Source organism: Mustelus asterias, chromosome 9, assembly GCF_964213995.1.
Source record: "Mustelus asterias chromosome 9, sMusAst1.hap1.1, whole genome shotgun sequence".
Lineage (NCBI taxonomy): Eukaryota > Metazoa > Chordata > Chondrichthyes > Carcharhiniformes > Triakidae > Mustelus > Mustelus asterias.
In genome coordinates this window covers 10575828-10598292 of record NC_135809.1, presented here as the reverse complement: position 1 = coordinate 10598292, position 22465 = coordinate 10575828, and the positions used below count along the sequence as shown (strand labels likewise).

The window sequence follows — 22465 nt, the reverse complement described above, 5'->3', positions numbered from 1 at the left end:
CCTCATCCCGCCATTCCCTATCCTGCCAATCCCCCGTTACATCTCTCACCTTTTCCAGTTCAAGCACAAGAAGGTGATTGACCTGAAATGTCAACTTTGCTCATGGGGTCATCGAGTCATAGAGGTTTACAGCATAGAAACAGGCCCTTCGGCCCAGCTTGTCCATGCCACCCTTTTTTTAACCACTAAGCTAGTCTCAATTGCCCGCGTTTGGTCCATATCCCTCTATGCCTTCTCTCTCCTTAGATGTTGCCAGACCTGCCAAGTGATTTTCCAGCAAGTTCTGCTTTTAATCTTGAATGAGAACTGAACAAAGAACAAACAAAGAACAAAGAACAATACAGAACAGGAACAGGCCCTTCGGCCCTCCAAGCCTGCGCCGCTCATGTGTCCAACTAGGCCATTCGTTTGTATCCCTCTATTCCCAATCTGTTCATGTGGCTATCTAGATAAGTCTTAAACGATCCCAGCGTGTCCGCCTCAATCACCTTGCTTGGCAGTGCATTCCAAGCCCCCACCACCCTCTGTGTAAAATACGTCCCCCTGACATCTGTGTTGAACCTTGCCCCCCTCACCTTGAACCCATGACCCCTTGTGTTCGTCACCTCTGACCTGGGAAAAAGCTTCCCACTGTTCACCCTATCTATGCCCTTCATAATTTTATACACCTCTATTAGGTCGTCCCTCATCCTCCATCTTTCCAGGGAGAACAACTCCAGTTTACCCAATCTCTCCTCATAGCCAAGACCCTCCATACCAGGCAACATCCTGGTAAACCTTTTCTGTACTCTCTCCAAAGCCTCCACGTCCTTCTGGTAGTGTGGCGACCAGAACTGGACACAGTATTCCAAATGTGGCCTAACCAACGTTCTATACAGCTGCAACATCATATGCCAACTTTTATATTCTATGCCCCGTCCAATAAAGGCAAGCATGCCATATGCCTTCTTGACCACCCTCTCCACCAGTGCTGCCATCTTTAAGGATCTGTGGACTTGTACACCCAGGTCCCTCTGTGTGTCTATACTCCTGATGGTTCTGCCATTTATTGTATAGCTCCCCCTTACATTAGATCTATCAAAATGCATCACTTCGCATTTATCTGAATTAAATTCCATCTGCCAATTCTCCGCCCAATGTTCCAGCCTATCTTATATCCTGCTGTATTCTCTGACAATGTTCATCACTATCCGCAACTCCAGCAATCTTTGTGTCGTCCGCAAACTTACTGATCACACCAGCTACATCTTCCTCCAAATCATTTATATATATCACAAACAGCAGAGGTCCAAGTACAGAGCCCTGCGGAACACCACTAGTCACAGACCTCCAACCGGAAAAAGACCCCTCCACTCTTACCCTCTGTCTTCTATGGCTAAACCAGTTCTCCACCCATCTAGCTCGCTCACCTTTTATCCCGTGAGATTTAACCTTTTGCACCAGCCTGCCATGAGGGACCTTGTCAAGTGCTTTACTAAAATCCATATAGACGACATCCACGGCCCTTCCCTCGTCAATCGTTTTTGTCACCTCCTCAAAAAACTCAACCAAATTTGTGACCTCCCCCGTACAAAACCATGCTGTCTATCGCTAATGAGATTATTCAGCTCTAAATGCGCATATATCCTATCTCTAAGTTTGGAGCATGGCTTGTTAACCAGAAAAGATTAAAGCAAATGAAGCCAGATTATCTGCCTGATATTGATATCAAAGCATGTTTTCAAATTCCTCCTGAGCATTTAAAACCTCGCCTGCTTTCGGAAACATGCACATCCTTTCTTTCATGCAGCAGCTGTGTGAATGGCTGAATTCAAATGGTAAATGAAAGAAATAGAACAAAGGAGGACATGTATAAATATTATTCATGAGATAAACTAAAGTCCCGGTAGCATCCTAGTAAATCTCTTCTGCACTCTTTCTAGTTTAATGATATCCTTTCTGTAATAGGGTGACCAGAACTGTACACAGTAAAAGGGGAGAGATACAAAAGGGTCCAGAGGGACAATTTTTTCACACAGAGGGTGGTGAGTGTCTGGAATAAGCTGCCAGAGGTAGTAGTAGAGGCGGGTACAATTTTGTTTTTTAAAGAGCATTTAGATAGTTACATGGGTAAGATGGGTATAGAGGGATATGGGCCAAATGCGGGCAATTGGGATTAGCTTAGGGGTTTATAAAAAAAGGGCGGCATGGACAAGTTGGGCCCAAGGGCCTGTTTCCATGCTGTAAACCTCTATGACTCTGACTCTGACTCTATAAACAAAGTGGCACCGATACATAGAACTGACGACAAAAAAAGTCCTGCACAAGAAACATGACACAAATATATTTCTTAAAACACAGTATCATCACTCACATCTCACTACCACCCTGTGTAAATGATGTCCTGGCCAGCAATGCCCACACCTCATCAATTAATAGAAATATAAAAATTGACACAACAGAAAACATTTGGTTTTCACATTGTTATAGCACTCAACTTTACTTAGGAAGATTTCAGTTACGTGGAGAGATTAGTGCGGAGCTCTTGTGGCGCAGTGATACCAACTCTGCCTCTAGTCCAGAAGCTCTGGGTTCCACTCCCACTTAGGGACTTGCTGGCCATGGAAGGAGTCTTCACAATGCAGCCAAACCGGTTGATTATCAGGCTTCCAATACACCCGAAGGCAGGCGGTAAGAATGGAACAGTTTCCTGGTCAGCCAGACTGCAGAAGGCAACGGCAAACTTTGCCAAGGACTTTGCCAAGCAGAATCATGGACCAATCCAATGGAAGTCCATGTTTGCTAGTGCCGTCTTCGGACCCAGCACCTGAAGGAAGAGGGAAGGCTAGAGGAAATGACCTTGATCATGGTGTACAGGGCACAGGACACAGACTCCTATTTATTGCCTCAAATTCCTATGTATTGACGACAGCTCAGCCTTCAACACTATTATTCCAATGAAACTCATCTCCGAACTCCAAGGCCTGGGCTTAGGCTCCTCCCTCTGTGACTGGATCCTGAACTTCCTAACCTACAGACCACAATCAGTAAGGATAGGCAACAACACCTCCTCCACGATCATCCTCAACACCAGTGCCCCACAAGGCTGTGTCTTCAGCCCCCTACTATACTCCTTATACACCGATGACTGTGTGGCCAAATTCCCCTCCAACTCGATTTTCAAATTTTCTGACGACACCACCGTAGTGGGTCGGATCTCAAACAATGACGAGACAGAGTACAGGAATGAGATAGAGAATCTGGTGAACTGCTGCAGCAACAATAATCTCTCCCTCAATGTCAACAAAACAAAGGAGATTGTCATTGACTTCAGGAAGCGTAAAGGAGAACATGCCCCTGTCTACATCAATGAGGATGAAGTAGAAAGGATCGAGAGCTTCAAGTTTCTAGGTGTCCAGATCACCAACAACCTGTCCTGGTCCCCCCATGCTGACACTATAGTTAAGAAAGCCCACCAATGCCCCTATTTTCTCAGAGGACTAAGGAAATTTGGCATGTCAGCTACAACTCTCACCAACTCTTACAGATGCACCATAGAAAGCATTCTTTCTGGTAGTGAAGGTGGTAGAACAGGTTGAGGGAAGAATGGTTAATAAAGCAGACAGAATCCTAGGCTTTATTAATAGGGGCATAGGGTACAACAGCAAGGAGGTGTGTGAGGCACCGGTTCGGTCTCAGCTGGGGTACCGTCTCCAGTTCTGGGCGTCACACTTTAGTAAAGATGTGAACACATCGGAGAGAGTGCGAAAGAGAGTCACGAGTGATTCCAGGGGCGAGGAACTTCAGTCATATGGATAGATTGGAGAGGCTGGAACTGTTTTCATTGGAGCAAAGAAGGCCGAGAAGAGATTTGACAGAGATGTTCAAAATCATGAGGGGGCTGGACAGATTGGCTGAGGAGAAACAGTTCCTGCTCGTAAAAGGACCAAGAACAAGAGGGCACAGATTTAAAATAATTTGCAAAAGAAGCAAAAGCTTTACGAGACAAAAACATTCCATGCAGCCAACGGTTAAGGAGAGGAACGCACTGCCTGAGCGTATGGAGGAAGCAGGTTCAACTGAGGCATTGTCAGACCAGTATGAGTCAAGCACTTCGGCAGGAGGAATCAAAAGTCAGATTATTATCCAAATGGAGAGAGACTGCAGGTGAGTGAAATACAGAGGAACCTCCGTGTTCCACTGCATGAATTGCTAAAGCTAGCAAGCAGATCCAACAAGTAGTGAAGAAGCAAATGGCGTTTTGACCTTTATTGCAAAGGGATTGGAGTTTAAAAATAGGGAGGGTTTGTTGCAATTCTACAGGGTGTTGGTGAGATCTCACCTGGAATACTGCATATAGTTTTGGTCCCCTCACCTAGTAACATTGGAGGCAATCCAAAGAAGATTCACCAGGCTAACTCCTGGGATGAGAGGGTTGGCCTAGCAAGAGAGACTAAATAGTCTGGGTCTGTATTCCTTGGATTTTAGAAGAGTGAGGGGTGACCTTATTCAAACATATAAGATGCTGAGGGGGCGTGACAGGGTAGATGGTGAGATATTTTCACTAATGGGAGAGTCTCGTACATGGGGACATCGCTACAAGATAAAGGGCCGGTTATTTAAAACTGAGGTGTGTAGAAATTTCTTCTGGCAGAGGGTGGTGAATCTCTGGAATTCTCTGCCCCAAAGGGTGCTGGAGGCTGGATCATTAGAAATATTTAAAGCGGAGGTGGATAAATATGTGATAGGGTGATGGGGAAAGGGCCCAGAAAAGGAGCTGAGGCCGGCATAGATCAGCCAGGATTGTGTTGAATGGCGGGGACAGGCTTGAAGGCCTAAAAACAAATTACTGCAGATGCTGGAATCTGAAACCAAAAGAGAAAACGCTGGAAAATCTCAGCAGGTCCGGCAGCCTCTGTAAGGAGAGAAAAGAGCTGACGTTTCGAGTCCAGATGACCCTTTATCGAAGCTAAACGGCATAGAAAGTGGGAGATATTTATACTGCAGGGGGAGGGAATGAGAGATGAGTCATAGCCACAAAAACTATGGCAGCCCATAGAGAGAATAGAAGGTGTGAATGGCCAAACGGCAGAGAAGCTGAAATCAGAGGGTAAACTGTGACAGATGAAGATGTGGTGGGGGGGGGGGGGGGGGGGGGGGGGAGGAGCTCGAAGGACCTGGTGGCCTAATCCTGCTCCTATTTGTTGTGTTGTGTCCAAAAGGGAATTAGACTGTTAACTGACGAGGGAGAATGTGTAGGGAGAGCCAGGGAGAGAAGGTGGGAGCATGGCACTAAATAGACTGTTCATTTGTGGAGAGTGGGCCGAATGGTCTTTTCTGCGCTGTACCAAATCCGTGATAGCTTTTTTTTAAAAGAAGTTGAGTGGTTTGAGATTGTTTAACTGCTGCCATCATGGCGATTGTAAAGGCAAAATAATTCAAGTGAGATTTAACATTACTAACTTCCTTTATTCTTCGAAACGTCGGAAATATCGCTAAGGCTTAAAATATCCGGGAACAAAAAGTGAGGAAATGGATACAACTGCACTTACATTATTGAGTAATCCACCTTTTCTTTACCGATTAACATATCATAGATCAGTGATACCAAACAAAAAGAAGTAATTATGCGCAAATGGGAATAAATTAAGGTTGGAATAGAATGGGTGCCCAGAAACAGCGCCCTGCACACTCATTTCCTACTTTCTACCGCACTAGCTTCACAAAAGGAGGCACTTGTATTCGGTGAATATCAATTGAAATACATAACCAGGCTGAGGACTGCTGGCCATTTGCTGGTTATTTCACTCTGGAAGTGCATTTAAGAAATGCTTTTTTGTACGTAAACACAGGCTTTCAGAGACACTCAGCAACAGGTCTTCTCACTGCATTTCATATTTCTATTGAAATGAACTACAAGCGTAAGCGACCTGCTCACTGTGACAGTATCCTTGTGACCCTCCCTCAGCTCCAGCCCAAGCTCTACTCATGTTTACACTCTGAGCATAAGAACTAGGAGCAGGAGTGGGCCATCTGACCCCTCGAGCCTGCTCCGCCATTCAATAAGATCATGGCTGATCTTTTCAGCTCCACTTACCCGCCCGCTCACCATAACCCTTAATTCCTTTACTGTTCAAAAATTTATCTATCCTTGCCTTAAAAACATTCAATGAGGTAGCCTCAACCGCTTCACTGGGCAGAGAATTCCACAGATTCACAACCCTTTGGGTGAAGACGTTTCTCTCAACTCAGTCCTAAATATGCTCCCCCTTATTTTGTGGCCATGCCCCCTAGTTCTACTTTCACCCGACAATGGAAACAACCTCTCTGCTTCTTTCTTATCTATTGCCTTCATAATAAAGAACAAAGAAAATTACAGCACAGGAACAGGCCCTTCGGCCCTCCAAGCCTGCACCGACCATGCTGCCCGACTTAACTAAAACCCCCTACCCTTCCGGGGACCATATCCCTCTATTCCCATCCTAATCATGTACTTGTCAAGACGCCCCTTAAAACTCACTACCGTATCCGCTTCCACTACCCCTCCCAGAAACGAGTTCCAGGCACCCACCACCCTCTGTGTAAAAAATCTGCCTCGTACATCTCCTTTAAACCTTGCCCCTCGCACCTTAAACCTATGCCCCCGAGTAATTGACTCTTCCACCCTGGCAAAAAGCTTCTGACTATCCACTCTGTCCATGCCTCTCATAATCTTGTGGACTTGTATCAGGTCTCCCCTCAACCTCCGTCGCTCCAGTGAGAACAAACCAAGTTTCTCCAATCTCTCCTCATAGCCAATGCCCTCCATACCAGGCAACATCCTGGTAAATCTTTTCTGTACCCTCTCTAAAGCCTCCACATCCTTCTGGTAGTGTGGCGACCAGAATTGAACGCAATATTCCAAGTGCGGACTGACTAAGGTTCTATAAAGCTGCAACGTGACTTGCCAATTTTTAAACTCAATGCCCCGGCCGATAAAGGCAAGCATGCCGTATGCCTTCTTGACTACCTTCTCCACCTGCGTTGCCACTTTCAGTGACCTGTGTACCTGTACACCCAGATCCCTTTGCCTATCAATACTCCTAAGGGTTCTGCCATTTACTGTATATTTCCTATCTGTATTAGACCTTCCAAAATGCATTACCTCACATTTGTCCGGATTAAACTCCATCTGCCATCTCTCTGCCCAAGTCTCCAACTGATCTATATCCTGCTGTATCCTTTGATGGTCCTCATCGCTATCCGCAAATCCACCAACCTTTGTGTCGTCCGCAAACTTACTAATCAATCCAGTTACATTTTCCTCCAAATCATTTATATATATTACAAACAGCAAAGGTCCCAGCACTGATCCGAGGAGCACCACTTGTCACAGCCCTCCATTCAGAAACGCACCCTTCCACTGCTATCCTCTGTCTTCTTTGACCGAGCCAGTATTTTGGGGTACATCCCATCAGGCCCTGGGGATTTGTCTACCTTAATGTTTCTCAAGAACCCCAATACCTCCTCCTTTTTGATCTTAACATGACTCAAACTATCTACACACCCTTCCAATGACTCATCATCCACCAAGTCCTTTTCTTTGGTGAATACTGACGCAAAGTACTCATTTAATACCTCACCCATTTCCTCTGGCTCCACGCATAGATTCCCTCCCTTGTCCTTGAGTGGGCCAACTCTCTCCCTGGCTACCCTTTTGCTCTTTACATATGTATAAAAAGCCTTGGGATTTTCCTTAATCCTGCTGGCCAATGCTTTTTCCATGACCCCTTTTAGCCCTCCTTACTCCTTGCTTAAGTTTCTTTCTACTTTCCTTTTATTCCACACTTGCTTCGTGTGTTCCCAGCCTCCTAGCTTTGACAAATGCTTCCTTTTTCTCTTTGACTCGGCTCACAATATCTCTCGTTATCCAAGGTTCCCAAAACTTGCCATACTTATCCTTCATCCTTACAGGAATGTGCCAGTCCTGAATCCCTATCAACTTACACTTGAAAGCCTCCCACATGCCAGATGTTGATTTGCCCTCAAACATCTGCTCCCAATCTACATTCTTCAATTCCTGCCTAATATTGTTGTAATTAGCCTTCCCCCAATTTAGCACCTTAACTTGAGGACTACACTTATCTTTATCCATCAGTACCTTAAAGCTTACTGAATTGTGGTCACTGTTCCCAAACTGCTCCCCTACTGAAGCATCGACCACCTGGCCGGGCTCATTCCCCAATACCAGGTCCAGTATGGCCCCTTCCCTAGTTGGACTAGCTACATACTGTTTCAAGAAGCCCTCCTGGATGCTCCTTACAAACTCTGCCCCATCCACGCCCCTAGCACTAAGTGAGTCCCAGTCAATATAGGGGAAATTAAAATCTCCCACCACAACAGCCCTGTTACTTTTACACCTTGCCAAAATCTGCCTACATATCTGTTCCTCAATCTCCCGCTGGCAGTTGGGCGGCCTATAGTAAACCCCCAACATTGTGACTACACCTTTCCTATTCCTGAGCTCTACCCCCCATATTGCCTCGCTGTATGAGCCCTCCGAGGTGTCCTCCTGGAGTGCAGCTGCGATGTTCTCCTTAACCAGTAGTGCAACTCCCCCACCCCTTTTACATCCCCCTCTATCCCGCCTGAAACATCTGTATCCTGGAATGTTAAGCCGCCAATCCTGTCCTTCCCTTAACCAAGTCTCTGTAATGGCAACAACATCGTTGTTCCTAGTACTAATCCAAGCTCTAAGTTCATCTGTCTTACCTGTTACACTTCTCGCATTGAAACAAATGCACTTCAGTCCACCAGACCCTCTCTGATTAGCAATCCCACCCTGCCTGCTGTTTCTCTGAGTCTCACTGGCCCTACTCTCTGGTTCCCCTTCAGCTAATTCACCTTTGCTTTGATTCCCACCCCCCGCCAAACTAGTTTAAATCCTCCCGTGTGACACTAGCAAACCTCCCGGCCAGAACATTTGTGCCCCTCCAGTTTAGATGCAACCTGTCCTTCTTGTACAGGTCCCATCTGCCCCGGAAGAGATCCCAATGGTCCAGATATCTGAAACCCTCCCTCCTACACCAGCTGTTTAGCCACGTGTTGAGCTGCACTATCTTCCTATTCCTGGCCTCACTAGCATGTGGCACAGGGAGTAATCCTGAGATTACAACCCTAGAGGTCCTGCTTTTTAACTTTCTACCGAACTCCCTAAACTGCTGCTGCAGGACCTCATCACTCTTCCTACCTATGCCGTTAGTACCAATATGTACCACGACCTCTGGCTATTCACCCTCTCCCATCAGAATGCTTTCTGTCCGTTCAGAGACATCCTGGACCCTGGCACCAGGGAGGCAACATACCATCCTGGAGTCTCTGTCTTGTCCTCAGAAGCGCCTATCTGTACCCCTAACCATAGAGTCTTCTCTAACTATTGCTCTAGTCCTCTTTGTCCCTCCCTGCTTAACAACAGAGTTAGCCGTGGTGCCACTGCTTTGGCTGCTGCTGCTGGTATCCCCTGATAGCCCATCTCCCCCAACAGTATACAAAACAGTATACTTGTTAGAGAGGGGGATGACCACAGGGGATTCCTGCACTGACTGCCTGACCCTTCTGGCGGTCACCCATCTATCTGCCTGCACCTTTGGTGTGACCATGTCTCTAAAGCTCCTGTCTATGACGCTTTGCGCCTCCTTCATGCTCCTAAGTGCATCCAGCTGCTGCTCCAATCTATCCATGCGGTCTGTAAGGAGCTGCAATTGGGTGCACTTCCTGCAGACATAGTCACCCGAGACCCTGGAAGTATCACGGATCTCCCACATCTCACAAGTGCAGCACTTAACCCCACTGACTGACATTTCGAGCACCAATTAAATTATTTGAAAAAAATGTATAAAACTCTTACCTTTACCTTCTCACAGTGGCCTTTTAAAAAATTTAATCTTATATGTTTCAATAAGATTGCCCCTTATTCTTCTGAATTCCAACGAGTATAGTCCCAGTCTACTCAGTCTCTCTTCATAAGCCAACCCTCGCAACTCCGGAATCAACCTCGTGAATCTCCTCTGCACCCCCTCCAGTGCCAGTATGTCCTGGCCTCTAGCTCAGCTGTGTGGCACTCAGAGCAGAAGACTGCGGATTCTAGTCCCATGCCAAAGACTTAAGCACAAAGATCTAGGCTAATGCTCCAATGCAGTAATGCAAGACTGCAGCATCCTTGGAGGTCCCACCTTTCGGAAGAGAGGTTACGCTGAGACCCTGTTTGCCCTCTCGGGCGGGTGTAGAAAATCCCATGGCGGTATTCCAAAATGGGGCAGGGCAGTTTTCAGTGCCCGTGCCAATATTTATCCCTCAATCAACATCGATAAAGACAGGTTATCTGGTCATTATCACATTGCTGTTTGTGGGAGCCTGCTGTGTACAAATTGATTGCAATGTTTCCTACATCACAACGGTGACTGAACTTCACAGAAGACATGTACTGCATTGGCTGTGAAGACTTTTGAGCTGCCACGAGGTTGGGAAAGAGGCAAAATAAACACAAGGCTGAATTTCCCAGCCCTTCCTGCCAGTGGGCTCTTCCAGTCCCGCCAAAGCCCCCTTCCCCCTCAGAAACAGGTTCTCCGGTAGCGGGGCTGACAAATAATGCAAATGGCCACTGACTTGGGTGGGACTGGAAGATTGGGGCGGCACGACGGCACAGTGGGTTAGCACTGCTGCCTCACAGCACCAGGGACCCAAGTTCAATTCCAGTCTTGGGTCACTGTCTGTGCGGAGTCTGCACATTCTCCTCGTGCCTGTGTGGGTTTCCTCCGGGTGCTCCGGTTTCCTCCCACAGTCCGAAAGACGTGTGGTTAGGTGGATTGGCTATTGGCTAAATTGTCCTTTAGTGTCAAGGAGATTAGCAGGGTAAATATGTGTAATAACTCCATGGAGGCGAAAGTCCCGTCACCAAGTTACTTTATTTACACCATACATCTGTACACAGCCAGCTCTCCAGTTGCTCCCTGCTGAATGCAGGCTGAGGGTCTGACACACCTGCTTTAAATAGGGAGCATGAGACTCCCTGATTTAACCATCAATTAGGACTCATCAGGTAGTTCTTTCGGCACCAATCAAGTAAACGAACTCAAATTAACTTAGGGACAAAATAAAAGGGGCGGCTCCCCAAAAGGAAGGGGGGAACAGCCCGAACCAAAATCAAAGTCGAAAGGAAACTTAAAACGTCAAACCAAAAGGTGATTATCGGGGTCGATAATACACCCCAGCCCCTGCGGTGCCCAGCGGTCGCGGAAGGCGTCAACCGCGCCCGTGGACACCGCATGCTCCCTCTCCAGGGACACCTGGCCGCGAATGTAGCCACGGTAGAGGGGCAGACAGTCGGGATGGACGGCCCCGTCGATCGCCCGCTGCCTGGACCTATTGATGGCGCGTCTCGCCAGGCCCAGGAGCAGGTTCACGAGGAGGTCGGCATCCCGACCCGCCCCTCTCCGCACCAGGTGCCCGTAGATCAGGAGCGTGGGACTGAAGTGCAAACAAAACATCAGTAAAAGGTGTTTGAGGGATTCATCAGGTAGTTCATACTCTAGCAAGCCAACCTCATTAGCCTGGCTGAAGTCATGTGGGGTTACGGGGATAGGGCCTGGGTGGGATTGTTGTCGGTGCAGGCTCGATGGGCCGAATGGCCTCTCTCTGCACTGTCGGGATTCTATGATTCCACTGGTGGCCAATGGTGAGCTGCTTCTGCCACTGGAAAAGCTGCCGGGGGTGAGGGGGACCAGTCACAATCTCTTTCCCTCGCGCACTTTCCCTTTTGTTGTAATTTCGGTTTCTCGGGGACCTTCAAGTTGTGCATTAAAATTTTATTGCCTCTCACAGTAATTGTAAACATGCAGATCGGGGGTATCAATTATTCAAAGCGGACAAGTCAGTGAAAGCACTCTCTGGCTCCTGGTTCAAAAAAAACTTTCAGAGTTCCTCAACTCTTTAAAAAAACACACAAAAGGCAGAACATTTGTGTAATAGATCGAGGGCGACTCGATATGGCTTTAAATAATAAAAGGCTTTATTGCCAAATAAAGAATAATATATTTACAACAAATTTAGACAAAATAAGACCATAAGATATAGGAGCAGAATTAGGCCATTCGGTCCATCCAGTCTGACCCGCCATTCAATCATGGCTGATAAATTTCTCAACCCCATTCTCCCGCCTTTTCCCCACAACCTTTGATCCTCTTACCAATCAAGAACCTATCAATCTCTGTCTTAAATATACTCAGTGACCCGGCCTCCACAGCCTTCTGTGGCAATGAATTCCACAGATTCACCTCTAGCTGAAGAAACTTTGATTTGATTTATTATTGTCACATGTATTGGGATACAGTGAAAAGTATTGTTTCTTGCGCGCTATGCAGACAGAGCATACCGTTCATAGAGAAGGAAAGGAGAGAGTGCAGAATGTAGTGTTACAGTCATAGCTAGGGTGTAGAGAAAGATCAACTTAATATGAGGTAAGCCTATTCAAAAGTCTGATGGCAGCAGGGAAGAAGCTGTTCTTGAGTCGGTTGGTACGTGACCTCAGACTTTTGTATCTTTTTCCCGACGGAAGAAGGTGGAAGAGAGAATGTCCGGGGTGCGTGGGGTCCTTGATTATGCTGCCTGCTTTTGCGAGACAGTGGGAAGTGTAGACAGTTTCTCCTCATCTCGATTCTAGGGGGTCATCCTCGGGAAAGGGCCACGCTACGGCAATTTGTTTCCACAATTTCATTAAAGTTTGCACAATAGTATTACAATTGCAAACGGTTTGATAATTAAAAGCAATATGTACTCTAACAGTTCTTTAATGGGTCCGTAATCCCTGTGTGGATTCAGCGTACAGACATTTGTCACCTTGTACTGTTGATCTGATGAAATGTGTCACTTAAACAAACAACTAGAATGAAACTAAAATAAGCAGAACACTGCGGATGCTGGAATCTGAAACAAGAGCAGAGGACGCTCTGAGTCACAAGTGGACAGAGTCACAGGTGGACAGAGTGGTGAAGAAGGCATTCGGCATGCTTGGTTTCATCGGTCAGAACATCGAATACAGGAGTTGGGACGTCTTGTTGAAGTTGTACAAGACATTGGTAAGGCCAGACTTGGAATACTGTGTACAGTTCTGGTCACCCTATTATAGAAAGGATATTATTAAACTAGAAAGAGTGCAGAAAAGATTTACTAGGATGCTACCCGGACTTGATGGATTGAGTTATAAGGAGAGGCTGGATAGACTGGGACTTTTTTCTCTGGAGCGTAGAAGGCTGAGGGGTGATCTTATAGAGGTCTATAAAATAATGAGGGGCACAGATCAGCTAGATAGTCAATATCTTTTCCCAAAGGTAGGGGAGTCTAAAACTAGAGGTTTAAGGTGAGAGGGGAGAGATACAAAAGTGTCCAGAGGGGCAATTTTTTCACACAGAGGGTGGTGAGTGTCTGGAACAAGCTGCCAGAGGTGGTAGGAGAGGTGGGTACAATTTTGTCTTTTAAAAAACATTTAGACAGTTACATGGGTATGATGGGTATAGAGGGATATGGGCCAAATGCAGGCAATTGGGATTAGCTTAGGAGTTTAAAAAAACAAAAGGGTGGCATGGACAAGTTGGGCCGAAGGGCCTGTTTCCGTGCTGTAAAACTCTATGATGCTGGAAACACTCAGTTTTATCCTAACTCTGGCTGCCCAATGTGCGATTCATCAGAAGGGTAAACTCACGGCAATAAAAAATTTTAAAGTTTATTTATTAGTGTCACAAGTAGGCTTACATTAACACCGCAATGAAGTTACTGTGAAAATCCCCTCGTCGCCACACTCCGGTGTCTGTTTGGGTACACTGAGGGAGAATTTAGCATTTATTGAATTTATTGAGCTGTACTCCTGATCAATATCTAACTCTTAACCAGTCTCACTAAAACATCATCAGCTTACTGTTTGTGGAATCTTGCTGTGCACAAGCTGACTGCCATATTTTCCTACATTACAACTATGGGTGGGGGATCCACCCCCTCCCTCTTGATGTATTTTCCAGAGGCGGAGGCCATTGGTTGTTTAAGTTTAAGTTATTTACGAGTTTTTTGGGGTCAGACAGAGAGAGGACATGTTTTTTATTAGTGTCACAAGTAGGCTTACATTAACACTGCAATGAAGTTACTGTGAAAATCCCCTCGTCGCCACACTCCGGTGTCTGTTCAGGTACACTGAGGGAGAATTTAGCATTTATTGAATTTATTGAGCTGTACTCCTGATCAATATCTAACTCTTAACCAGTCTCACTAAAACATCATCAGCTTACTGTTTGTGGAATCTTGCTATGCACAAGCTGACTGCCATATTTTCCTACATTACAACTATGGGTGGGGGATCCACCCCCTCCCTCTTGATGTATTTTCCAGAGGCGGAGGCCATTGGTTGTTTAAGTTTAAGTTATTTACGAGTTTTTTGGGGTCAGACAGAGAGAGGACATGTTTTTTATTAGTGTCACAAGTAGGCTTACATTAACACTGCAATGAAGTTACTGTGAAAATCCCCCAGTCACCACACTCCGGCGCCTGTTCAGGTACACTGAGGGAGAATTTAGCATGGCCAATGCACCTAACCAGCACGTCTTTCGGACTGTGGGAGGAAACCGGAGCACCCGGAGGAAACCCACGCAGACACGGGGAGAATGTGCAGACTCCACACAGACAGTGACCCAAGCCGGGAATCGAACCCGGGTCCCTGGCGCTGGGAGGCAGCAGTGCCAACCACTGTGTCACAGTGCCGCCCCTGGGAGTTTGTACTTCAAACTCCTGATATGGATGCAGGGACACAGAAACATCAGGAAACTCAACTGCAGGTTCCCATCTCTGTCAGAGATGCCACATTTCTGATGAGACATTAGACCGAGTCCCCTGTTTGCCCTCTCAAGGTGTAAATGATCCCACGGCATCACAGAGCAAGAGTTATCCTCGGTGCCCTGGTCAATATCGATTCCTCAATTAACATCCCAACAGGAGCGTCTGGTCATTATCTTACAACTATTTGTGGGTGTACATTACAACACTTCAAAACACTTTGAGTCACTCTGAGATTGTGAAATGTGTTGGGTTTATAGAACATAGAACAGTACAGCACAGAACAGGCCCTTCGGCCCACGATGTTGTGCCGCGCTTTATCTGAAACCAAGATCAAGCTATCCCACTCCCTATCATCCTGGTGTGCTCCATGTGCCTATCCAATAACCGCTTAAATGTTCCTAAAGTGTCTGACTCCACTATCACTGCAGGCAGTCCATTCCACACACCAACCACTCTGCGTAAAGAACCTACCTCTGATATCCTTCCTATATCTCCCACCATGAACCCTATAGTTATGCCCCCTTGTAATAGCTCCATCCACCCGAGGAAATAGTCTTTGAAAGTTCACTCTATCTATCCCCTTCATCATTTTATAAACCTCTATTAAGTCTCCCCTCAGCCTCCTCCGCTCCAGAGAGAACAGCCCTAGCTCCCTCAACCTTTCCTCATAAGACCTACCCTCCAAACCAGGCAGCATCCTGGTAAATCTCCTCTGCACTCTTTCCAGCGCTTCCACATCCTTCTTATAGTGAGGTGACCAGAACTGCACACAATATTCCAAATGTGGTCTCACCAAGGTCCTGTACAGTTGCAGCATAACCCCACGGCTCTTAAACTCCAACCCCCTGTTAATAAAAGCTAACACACCGGCCTTCTTCACAGCTCTATCCACTTGAGTGGCAACCTTCAGAGATCTGTGGATATGGACCCCAAGATCTCTCTGTTCCTCCAGTCTTCAGAACCCTACCTTTAACCCTGTAATCCACATTTAAATTAGTTTACTTTAAATTTAAAAGAATCTGGTAACTTGCACATTAGCTCCAGAAAATAAATCAAAGCACTAAATCTGCCATTTGGTCAGAAAGTCTAGCCAGCTCTCAGTAAGCAGCTTGCCACTGCTACCCTGTCTGGCTGACAGGCTTACTTCAGTCCATACGACACAAGTGTCCCTCAGCTGTGTGGATAATCACCAGAAACAAGTAACAGCGGCATTAAATGGGGTTTTGTTCACAAGAACGAGGCTAACATTTCCTTCTTTCACCGGCCTCGGGTCACTGTCTGTGCGGAGTTTGCATGTTCTCCCCGTGTCTGCGTGGGTTTCCTCCGGGTGCTCCGGTTTCCTCCCACAGTCTAAAGATGTGTGGGTTAGGTGGACCAGCCATGCTAAACTGCCCCTCAGTGTCAGGGTAAATAAGAGGGGTTAGGGAATAGGGCCAGGGTGGGATTGCTCTCAGTGCAGACTCGATGGGCCAAATGGCCTGCTTCTGCACTGTAACAGATGCATCTTAAATGTTGTTAATGTGCCTGCTTCCACCACTTCCTCTGGCAGCGCGTTCCAGGCACCCACCGCTCTCTGTGTGAAAAATTTCCCCCGCACATCTCCCTTAAACTTTCCCCCTCTCATCTTGAACCTGTTCCCCCTTATAATTGACACTTCCACCCTGGGAAAAAGCCTCCGACTATCCCCCCTGTCTGTGCCTCTCATAATTTTGCAGATCTCTATCAGGTCTCCCCTCAGCCACCATCTTTCCAGTGAAAACAATCCTAGTTTATTTAACCTCTCCTCATAGCCAACACTCTCGAAAAAGACATAACTGGCTTCACTGCTGGATTTCCAGAGTTAGCTAGGCAAGCCAGCACACACACAATGGACTGAATGGCCTCCTCTATTCTGTTAAGATTTGATGCAGTAAGAAGTCTCACAACACCAGGTTAAAGTCCAACAGGTTTATTTGGTAGCAAAAGCCACTAGCTTTCGGAGCGCTGCTCCTTCGTCGGGTAAGTGGGAGTTCTGTTCACATCAAGATTTGATGCAGCATTGGAAGATATTCACATATAACGGAAAGAGTTGGAAATACAGTTCTCCCTGAAGAGAAGCAGCAGTGAGTGATTCAAGACCTTTCCTTAACTCAGTCTCTCTTCATCACGCAAACCAGCCTCCCATCCATTGACTCTGTCTACACTTCCCGCTGCCTCGGCAAAGCAGCCAGCATAATCAAGGACCCCCACGCACCCCGGACATTCTCTCTTCCACCTTCTTCCTTCGGGAAAAAGATACAAAAGTCTGAGGTCACGTACCAAACCGACTCAAGAACAGCTTCTTCCCTGCTGTCATCAGACTTTTGAATGGACCTACCTCGCATTAAGCTAATCTTTCTCTACACCCTAGCTATGACTGTAACACTACATTCTGCACCCTCTTTTCCTTCTCGAGGTTACGGTATGTTTTGTCTGTAAAGCACCAAGAAACAATACTTTTCACTGTATGGTAATACATGTGACAATAATAAATCAAATCTAATCACAGATGCTGCCTGATCTGCTGAGTATTTCCTGCATTTTCTGTTTTTTTTTCTGAATTTCAGAAGATTCTGTTATTGTATAAAGTATATCCCCATGCGAGAGATGCAGCACGTGTAATCACCTGTAATTAGTTGTAATCTGCTGTGGAAATAGACGAGATGAAATTTCAGGTTGAAAAATTGGTTTCATGATGTGTGGTGGCTTTGAACGCCTATTTTTGTTTCAAACCTTGGAAGATTAATACTCAGTATCCCCTCCCCCCCATCACACCGTCTTTCAATCTCTCATTGCAAGCTACTAACTTTTGTGTCTGCAGAATGCTTTTGCGTGCATAAGCGTGGCAATGGGAGAAGCGACCGACCGCTAGAGCCCTGATGTTTATGTACACTCTTCCCAGATCACAGCCCCCGGGGAACCACATTCATGTACGGAATATTCGTGGAGTGGAAAGTCCTGCGATTTGCTGACAGTCGATTGCAAATCCCAAACCCCCCCCCCCCCCTCCAGAGAAAGAGGAAAAATCGCAGCAAAATAAAACAAAAGTTTGGAAATTGCAACAAGAACGGTCGCCTTTAAAAAAGAAAGAGGGACACAAAAAGTGACAGCCTCACCAGCTCAATTGCAACGACATCATTGAGGTGGACCGCCTCCTGGATGGTCTTGGGTGGGTTCTGCGTCAAGTAGATGCACTCGTCCGTCAGAACGACATACTCGAAGGCTTTCTTCTGCTTCCTCTCCGACACCACGATGCATGCCTCGTACATTCGGATCTTGTTGAAGACGCTCTCCTCCAAGTGTCTCTTGAGGAAGAAGTCCAGCTTGTCTTGCCGCTTGGGGGGGAGTATGTCCAGCTCACTCCTCGCCATGGGAGGCAGTTGTTTTTCAGAAAGTTACCCTGAGGCTGGCTTGTCAGCGACAGGGGGAGGTGGGTATCACCGCGCCGGGGAAGATTTGACACCTTCAGCCTGAAATTGCTACTTTCAGTTGTTGCCAATTTCTTGAATTTGTTACTCGCGTCCGGCGCGCGCCCCGGGGGAACCCCTCTCGTGACGTCACAAAGGCAACAAGCGCCAATCGCAAGCCGAGCTCAGCCACGCGGCCACGCCCCCCCCCCTCCTCGCCCGACCACCCATTCACTAAATTAGACTGATTAAAGAGTTTGGCAGCTTGGATCTCGATCCTCCCTTTTTTCTTCTACCGGGAACCATGGAATTAGATTTTGAGTTTGGTTTTCTTTTTGGAGCAAGCAAGGAATGGATTTGAGTTTGCCCGGTCATAGGATCCCCGCAGTGCAGAAAGGATCCAAAGCCTCAAGTTTTTAGATGTCCAGATCACCAACAACCTGTCCTAGTCCCACCATGCGGACACTATAGTTAAGAAAGCCCACCAACGCCTCTACTTTCTCAGAAGACTAAATTTGGCAGGTCAGCCAGGACTCTCACCAACTTTTACAGATGCACCATAGAAAGCATTCTTTCTGGTTGTGTGACAGAGATGTCCAAAGGTTGGGTGGCATGATGGCACGGTGGTTAGCACTCCTGCCTCACAGCGCCAGGGACCCGGGTTCAATTCCGGCCTCGGGTCACTGTCTGTGTGGAGGTTGCATGTTCTCCCTGTGTCGGTGTGGGTTTCCTCCGGGTGCTCTAGTTTCCTCCCACAGTACAAAGATGTACAGGTTAGGTTAATTGGCCATGCTAAATTGCCCCTTAGTGTCAGGGTAAATACGTGAGGTTACGGGAATAGGGCCTGGGAGGGATTGTTGTCGGTGCAGACACAGTGGGCCGAATGGCCTCTTTCTGCACTGCAGGAATTCCATGATTGATTTATTATTGTCACATGTATTAATATACAGTGAAAAGTCTTGTTTATTGCATGCTATACAGACAAAGCATACCGTTCATGGAAAAAGAAACGAGAGAGTGCAAAATGTAGTGTTACAGTCATAGCTGGGGTGTAGAGAAAGATCAGCTTAATGCAAGGTACGTCCATTCAAAAGTCTGACAGCAGCCAAGAAGACGCTGTTCTTGAGTCGGTTGGGACGTGACCTCAGACTTTTGTATCTTTTTCCCGATGGAAGAAGGTGGAAGAGAGAATGGCCGGGGTGCGTGGGGTCCTTAATTATGCTGGCTGCTTTGCTGAGGCAGCGGGAAGTGTAGACAGAGTCAATGGATGGGAGGCATGTTTGCATGATGGATTGGGATACATCATGATCTTTTGTAATTCCTTGCAGTCTTGGGCAGAGCAGGAGCCATATCAAGCTGTGATACAACCAGAAAGAATGCTTTCTATGGTGTATCTGTAAAGGTTGGTGAGAGTCGTAGCTAACATGCCAAATTTCCTTAGTCTTCTGAGAAAGTAGAGGCATTGATGGGCTTTCTTAACTATAGTGTCGGCATGGGGGGACCAGGACAAGTTGTTGGTGATCTGGACACCTAAAAACCTGAAGCTTTCAACTCTTTCTACTTCATCCCCATTGATGTAGACAGGAACATGTTCTCCTTTATGCTTCCTGAAGTCGATGACAATCTCCTTCGTTTCGTTGACATTGAGGGAGAGATTATTGTTGCTGCACCAGTTCACCAGATTCTCTATCACATTCCTATCCTTTGTCTCATCATTGTTTGAGATCTGACCCACTACGGTGGTGTCATCAGCAAACCTGAAAATCGAATTGAAGGGGAATTTGGCCGCACAGTCATTGGTGTATAAGGAGTATAGTAGGGGGCTGAGAACACAGCCTTGTGGGGCACCGGTGTTGAGGATGATCGTGGAGGAGGTGTTGTTGCCTATCCTTACTGGTCTGTGAGTTAGGAAGTTCAGGATCCAGTCGCAGAGGGAGGTGCCAATTCTATGATTCTATGTGTAGGTTAGGTGGATTCGCCATGCAAAATTGCCCCTTTGCGGGGGGCATGGTGGCACAGTGGTTAGCACTGCTGCCTCACAGTGCCAGGGACCCAGGTTCCATTCTCGGCTTGGGTGACTGCCTGTGTGGAGTTTGCACATTCTCCCCGTGTCTGCGTGGGTTTCCTCCGGGTGCTCCGGTTTCCTCCCACAGTCCCAAGATGTGCAGGCTAGGTTGATTGGCTATGCTAAAATTGCCCCTCAGTGTCAGGGAGATGAGCTAGGGTAAATGCATGGGGTTATGGGTGGGATTGTGGTCGGTGCAGACTCGATGGGCCAAATGGCCTCCTTCTGACTGTAGGATTCTATGATTCTTTAGTGTCCCAAGATGTGTAGGTTAGATGGAAATGTGTGGGGTTTGTCAAAGGGTCATCTAGACTTGAAACGTCAGTTCTTTTCTCTCCTTACAGGTGCTGCCAGACCTGCTGAGATTTTCCAGCATTTTCTCTTTTGGTTTCAGATTCCAGCATCCCCAGTAATTTGCTTTTATTTGAACGAGTTGAGTCTTTTTGTCTTAAAAAAAAGACTGAGGAGTATCCAATAGAGGTTCTTGAGATGATTAAAGACTGTGACAGTGTCACGACCAACTCCAAGTGAAGTTCCCCAAAAGATCTTGATCCAGGCGAGATCCCTCGATTTATCACGAACTCCAAGATGGCGCCAGAGTGAGGCGACTTCTTGCAAGCTGTGCCTACATATCTTCTAATTCTATCTTTTACTCTCGTTCTAAGCTTCTAAAACTTCACCCTCATTCTGTAACTGTAACACTACATTCTGCATTCCCTCATTTCCTTCTCTATGAATGGTATGCTTTGTATAGCGTGCAACAAACAATACTTTTCTCTGTATGCTAATATATGTGATAATAATAAATCAAATCAAATCAAAAAGTCTGGCTGGGATACCCCCGAATTGTTACAAATTTGGGTGAGGAGGGAATGACTGGCTCCAAGTCTTTACTCAACCCACTCTCTGCTGGTAGAAACAAGGGTTTAATCTATCAAGGTTCCCTTTGCCTTGGCTACCTTTTCCAGACCCAAAAGTTAAGTTTAGAAATGAGCCAATTTAACCAGGCTTTCTTGACTTAACATGAAGTTTATTAACTGCTAATAAGGTAGGAAAAAAATAGTAAACGCATGCTTCTACATTCATATGGATTAAGAGTAAGAGTTGAATTCAATAGTAAGTAAATAAAGAATTATACAGAACAGTCCTTGAGTTGCGAGGAGTAGATTGCGGTAGATTCAGGTTGATTCCAGTAGCTGCCTTCTGCTGGCAAATATTCTACAGTTCAGGTGTTCAATGGTTTGGTAGAGAGATTCCAGTTCTTTTTCCAGCTGTGATCTGTCTGTTGACTGGTCAACTTTCACAGTCAGAGAGAGAGTTTTAAATGTTCCTGCAAAATATGGCTATTTTTGCAGGGGCCCTGCCTCAGTTTCAAGATCACCGTCAGTGTGGCAGATCTCCAACCACTTTTCTCACAGCAGATACGACGGACAGGCCCTGGGCAGCTCTCTCCCCTCGCTTTTAACCCTCGTTTTTGTGCATTCAAATTGGAATCCACTAGTCGGTCTAGGCAATTATACCCAGGGCCTTTGGATAAAAGAGCCATTACATTCCTTTGTCTTTACCAGAGATGGTAATCAGTCCTTGGATTCTTTTAGAATTACCTTGTCTGGAACCATAGGGTGGGGTTCCATTGTTCCTTCTTGCTTAGGGAAACCCCCTGCAGCCATTCCTGTCAGTGGCTGGGGTCAGTGTCTATTTTCACAACATAAAACCCAAGGCTTTTTTAAAGTCCAATACTTCCATATATAATTCCAGGGTTTTTCTTTCTCTGTTATCATAACAACAGAGTGGATACAGAGACAATGTGATTCCTCTCGTGGGGAAGAGCATAATAAGAGACCATCAATATAAAATAGCCACTAAGATATCCAATAGGGAATTCAGAAGAAAAATCTTTACCGGAAACTGATGAGAATGTGGAACTCGCTACCACAGGGAGCGGCTGAAGTGAAGAACAAAGAAAATTACAGCACAGGGACAGGCCCTTTGGCCCTCCAAGCCTGCACTGACCATGCTGCCCGTTCAACTAAAGAGTAAAGATGTACTAAAGGGGAGGCTGAATAAGTATATGAGGGTAAAAGGAATAAAGATGTATGATGATAAATTTGGATGAGGAAAGACAGAGGAGGCTGAATGG

The 22465-nt window shown here is 46.4% G+C and overlaps 1 protein-coding gene across 1 annotated transcript in view; it reads right to left on the bottom strand.

The window, feature by feature from the left end:
• Positions 1-18319, bottom strand: part of c9h12orf56 (chromosome 9 C12orf56 homolog) — a 65841-nt gene extending 47522 nt beyond the window's left edge. The window contains exon 1 of the mRNA XM_078221137.1: positions 17970-18319. Within this exon, the coding sequence (XP_078077263.1) occupies positions 17970-18224 (255 nt within the window). The 5' untranslated portion in view covers positions 18225-18319. The remainder of the gene's footprint in view (positions 1-17969) is intronic.
• Between the last annotated feature and the right edge of the window lie 4146 nt (positions 18320-22465).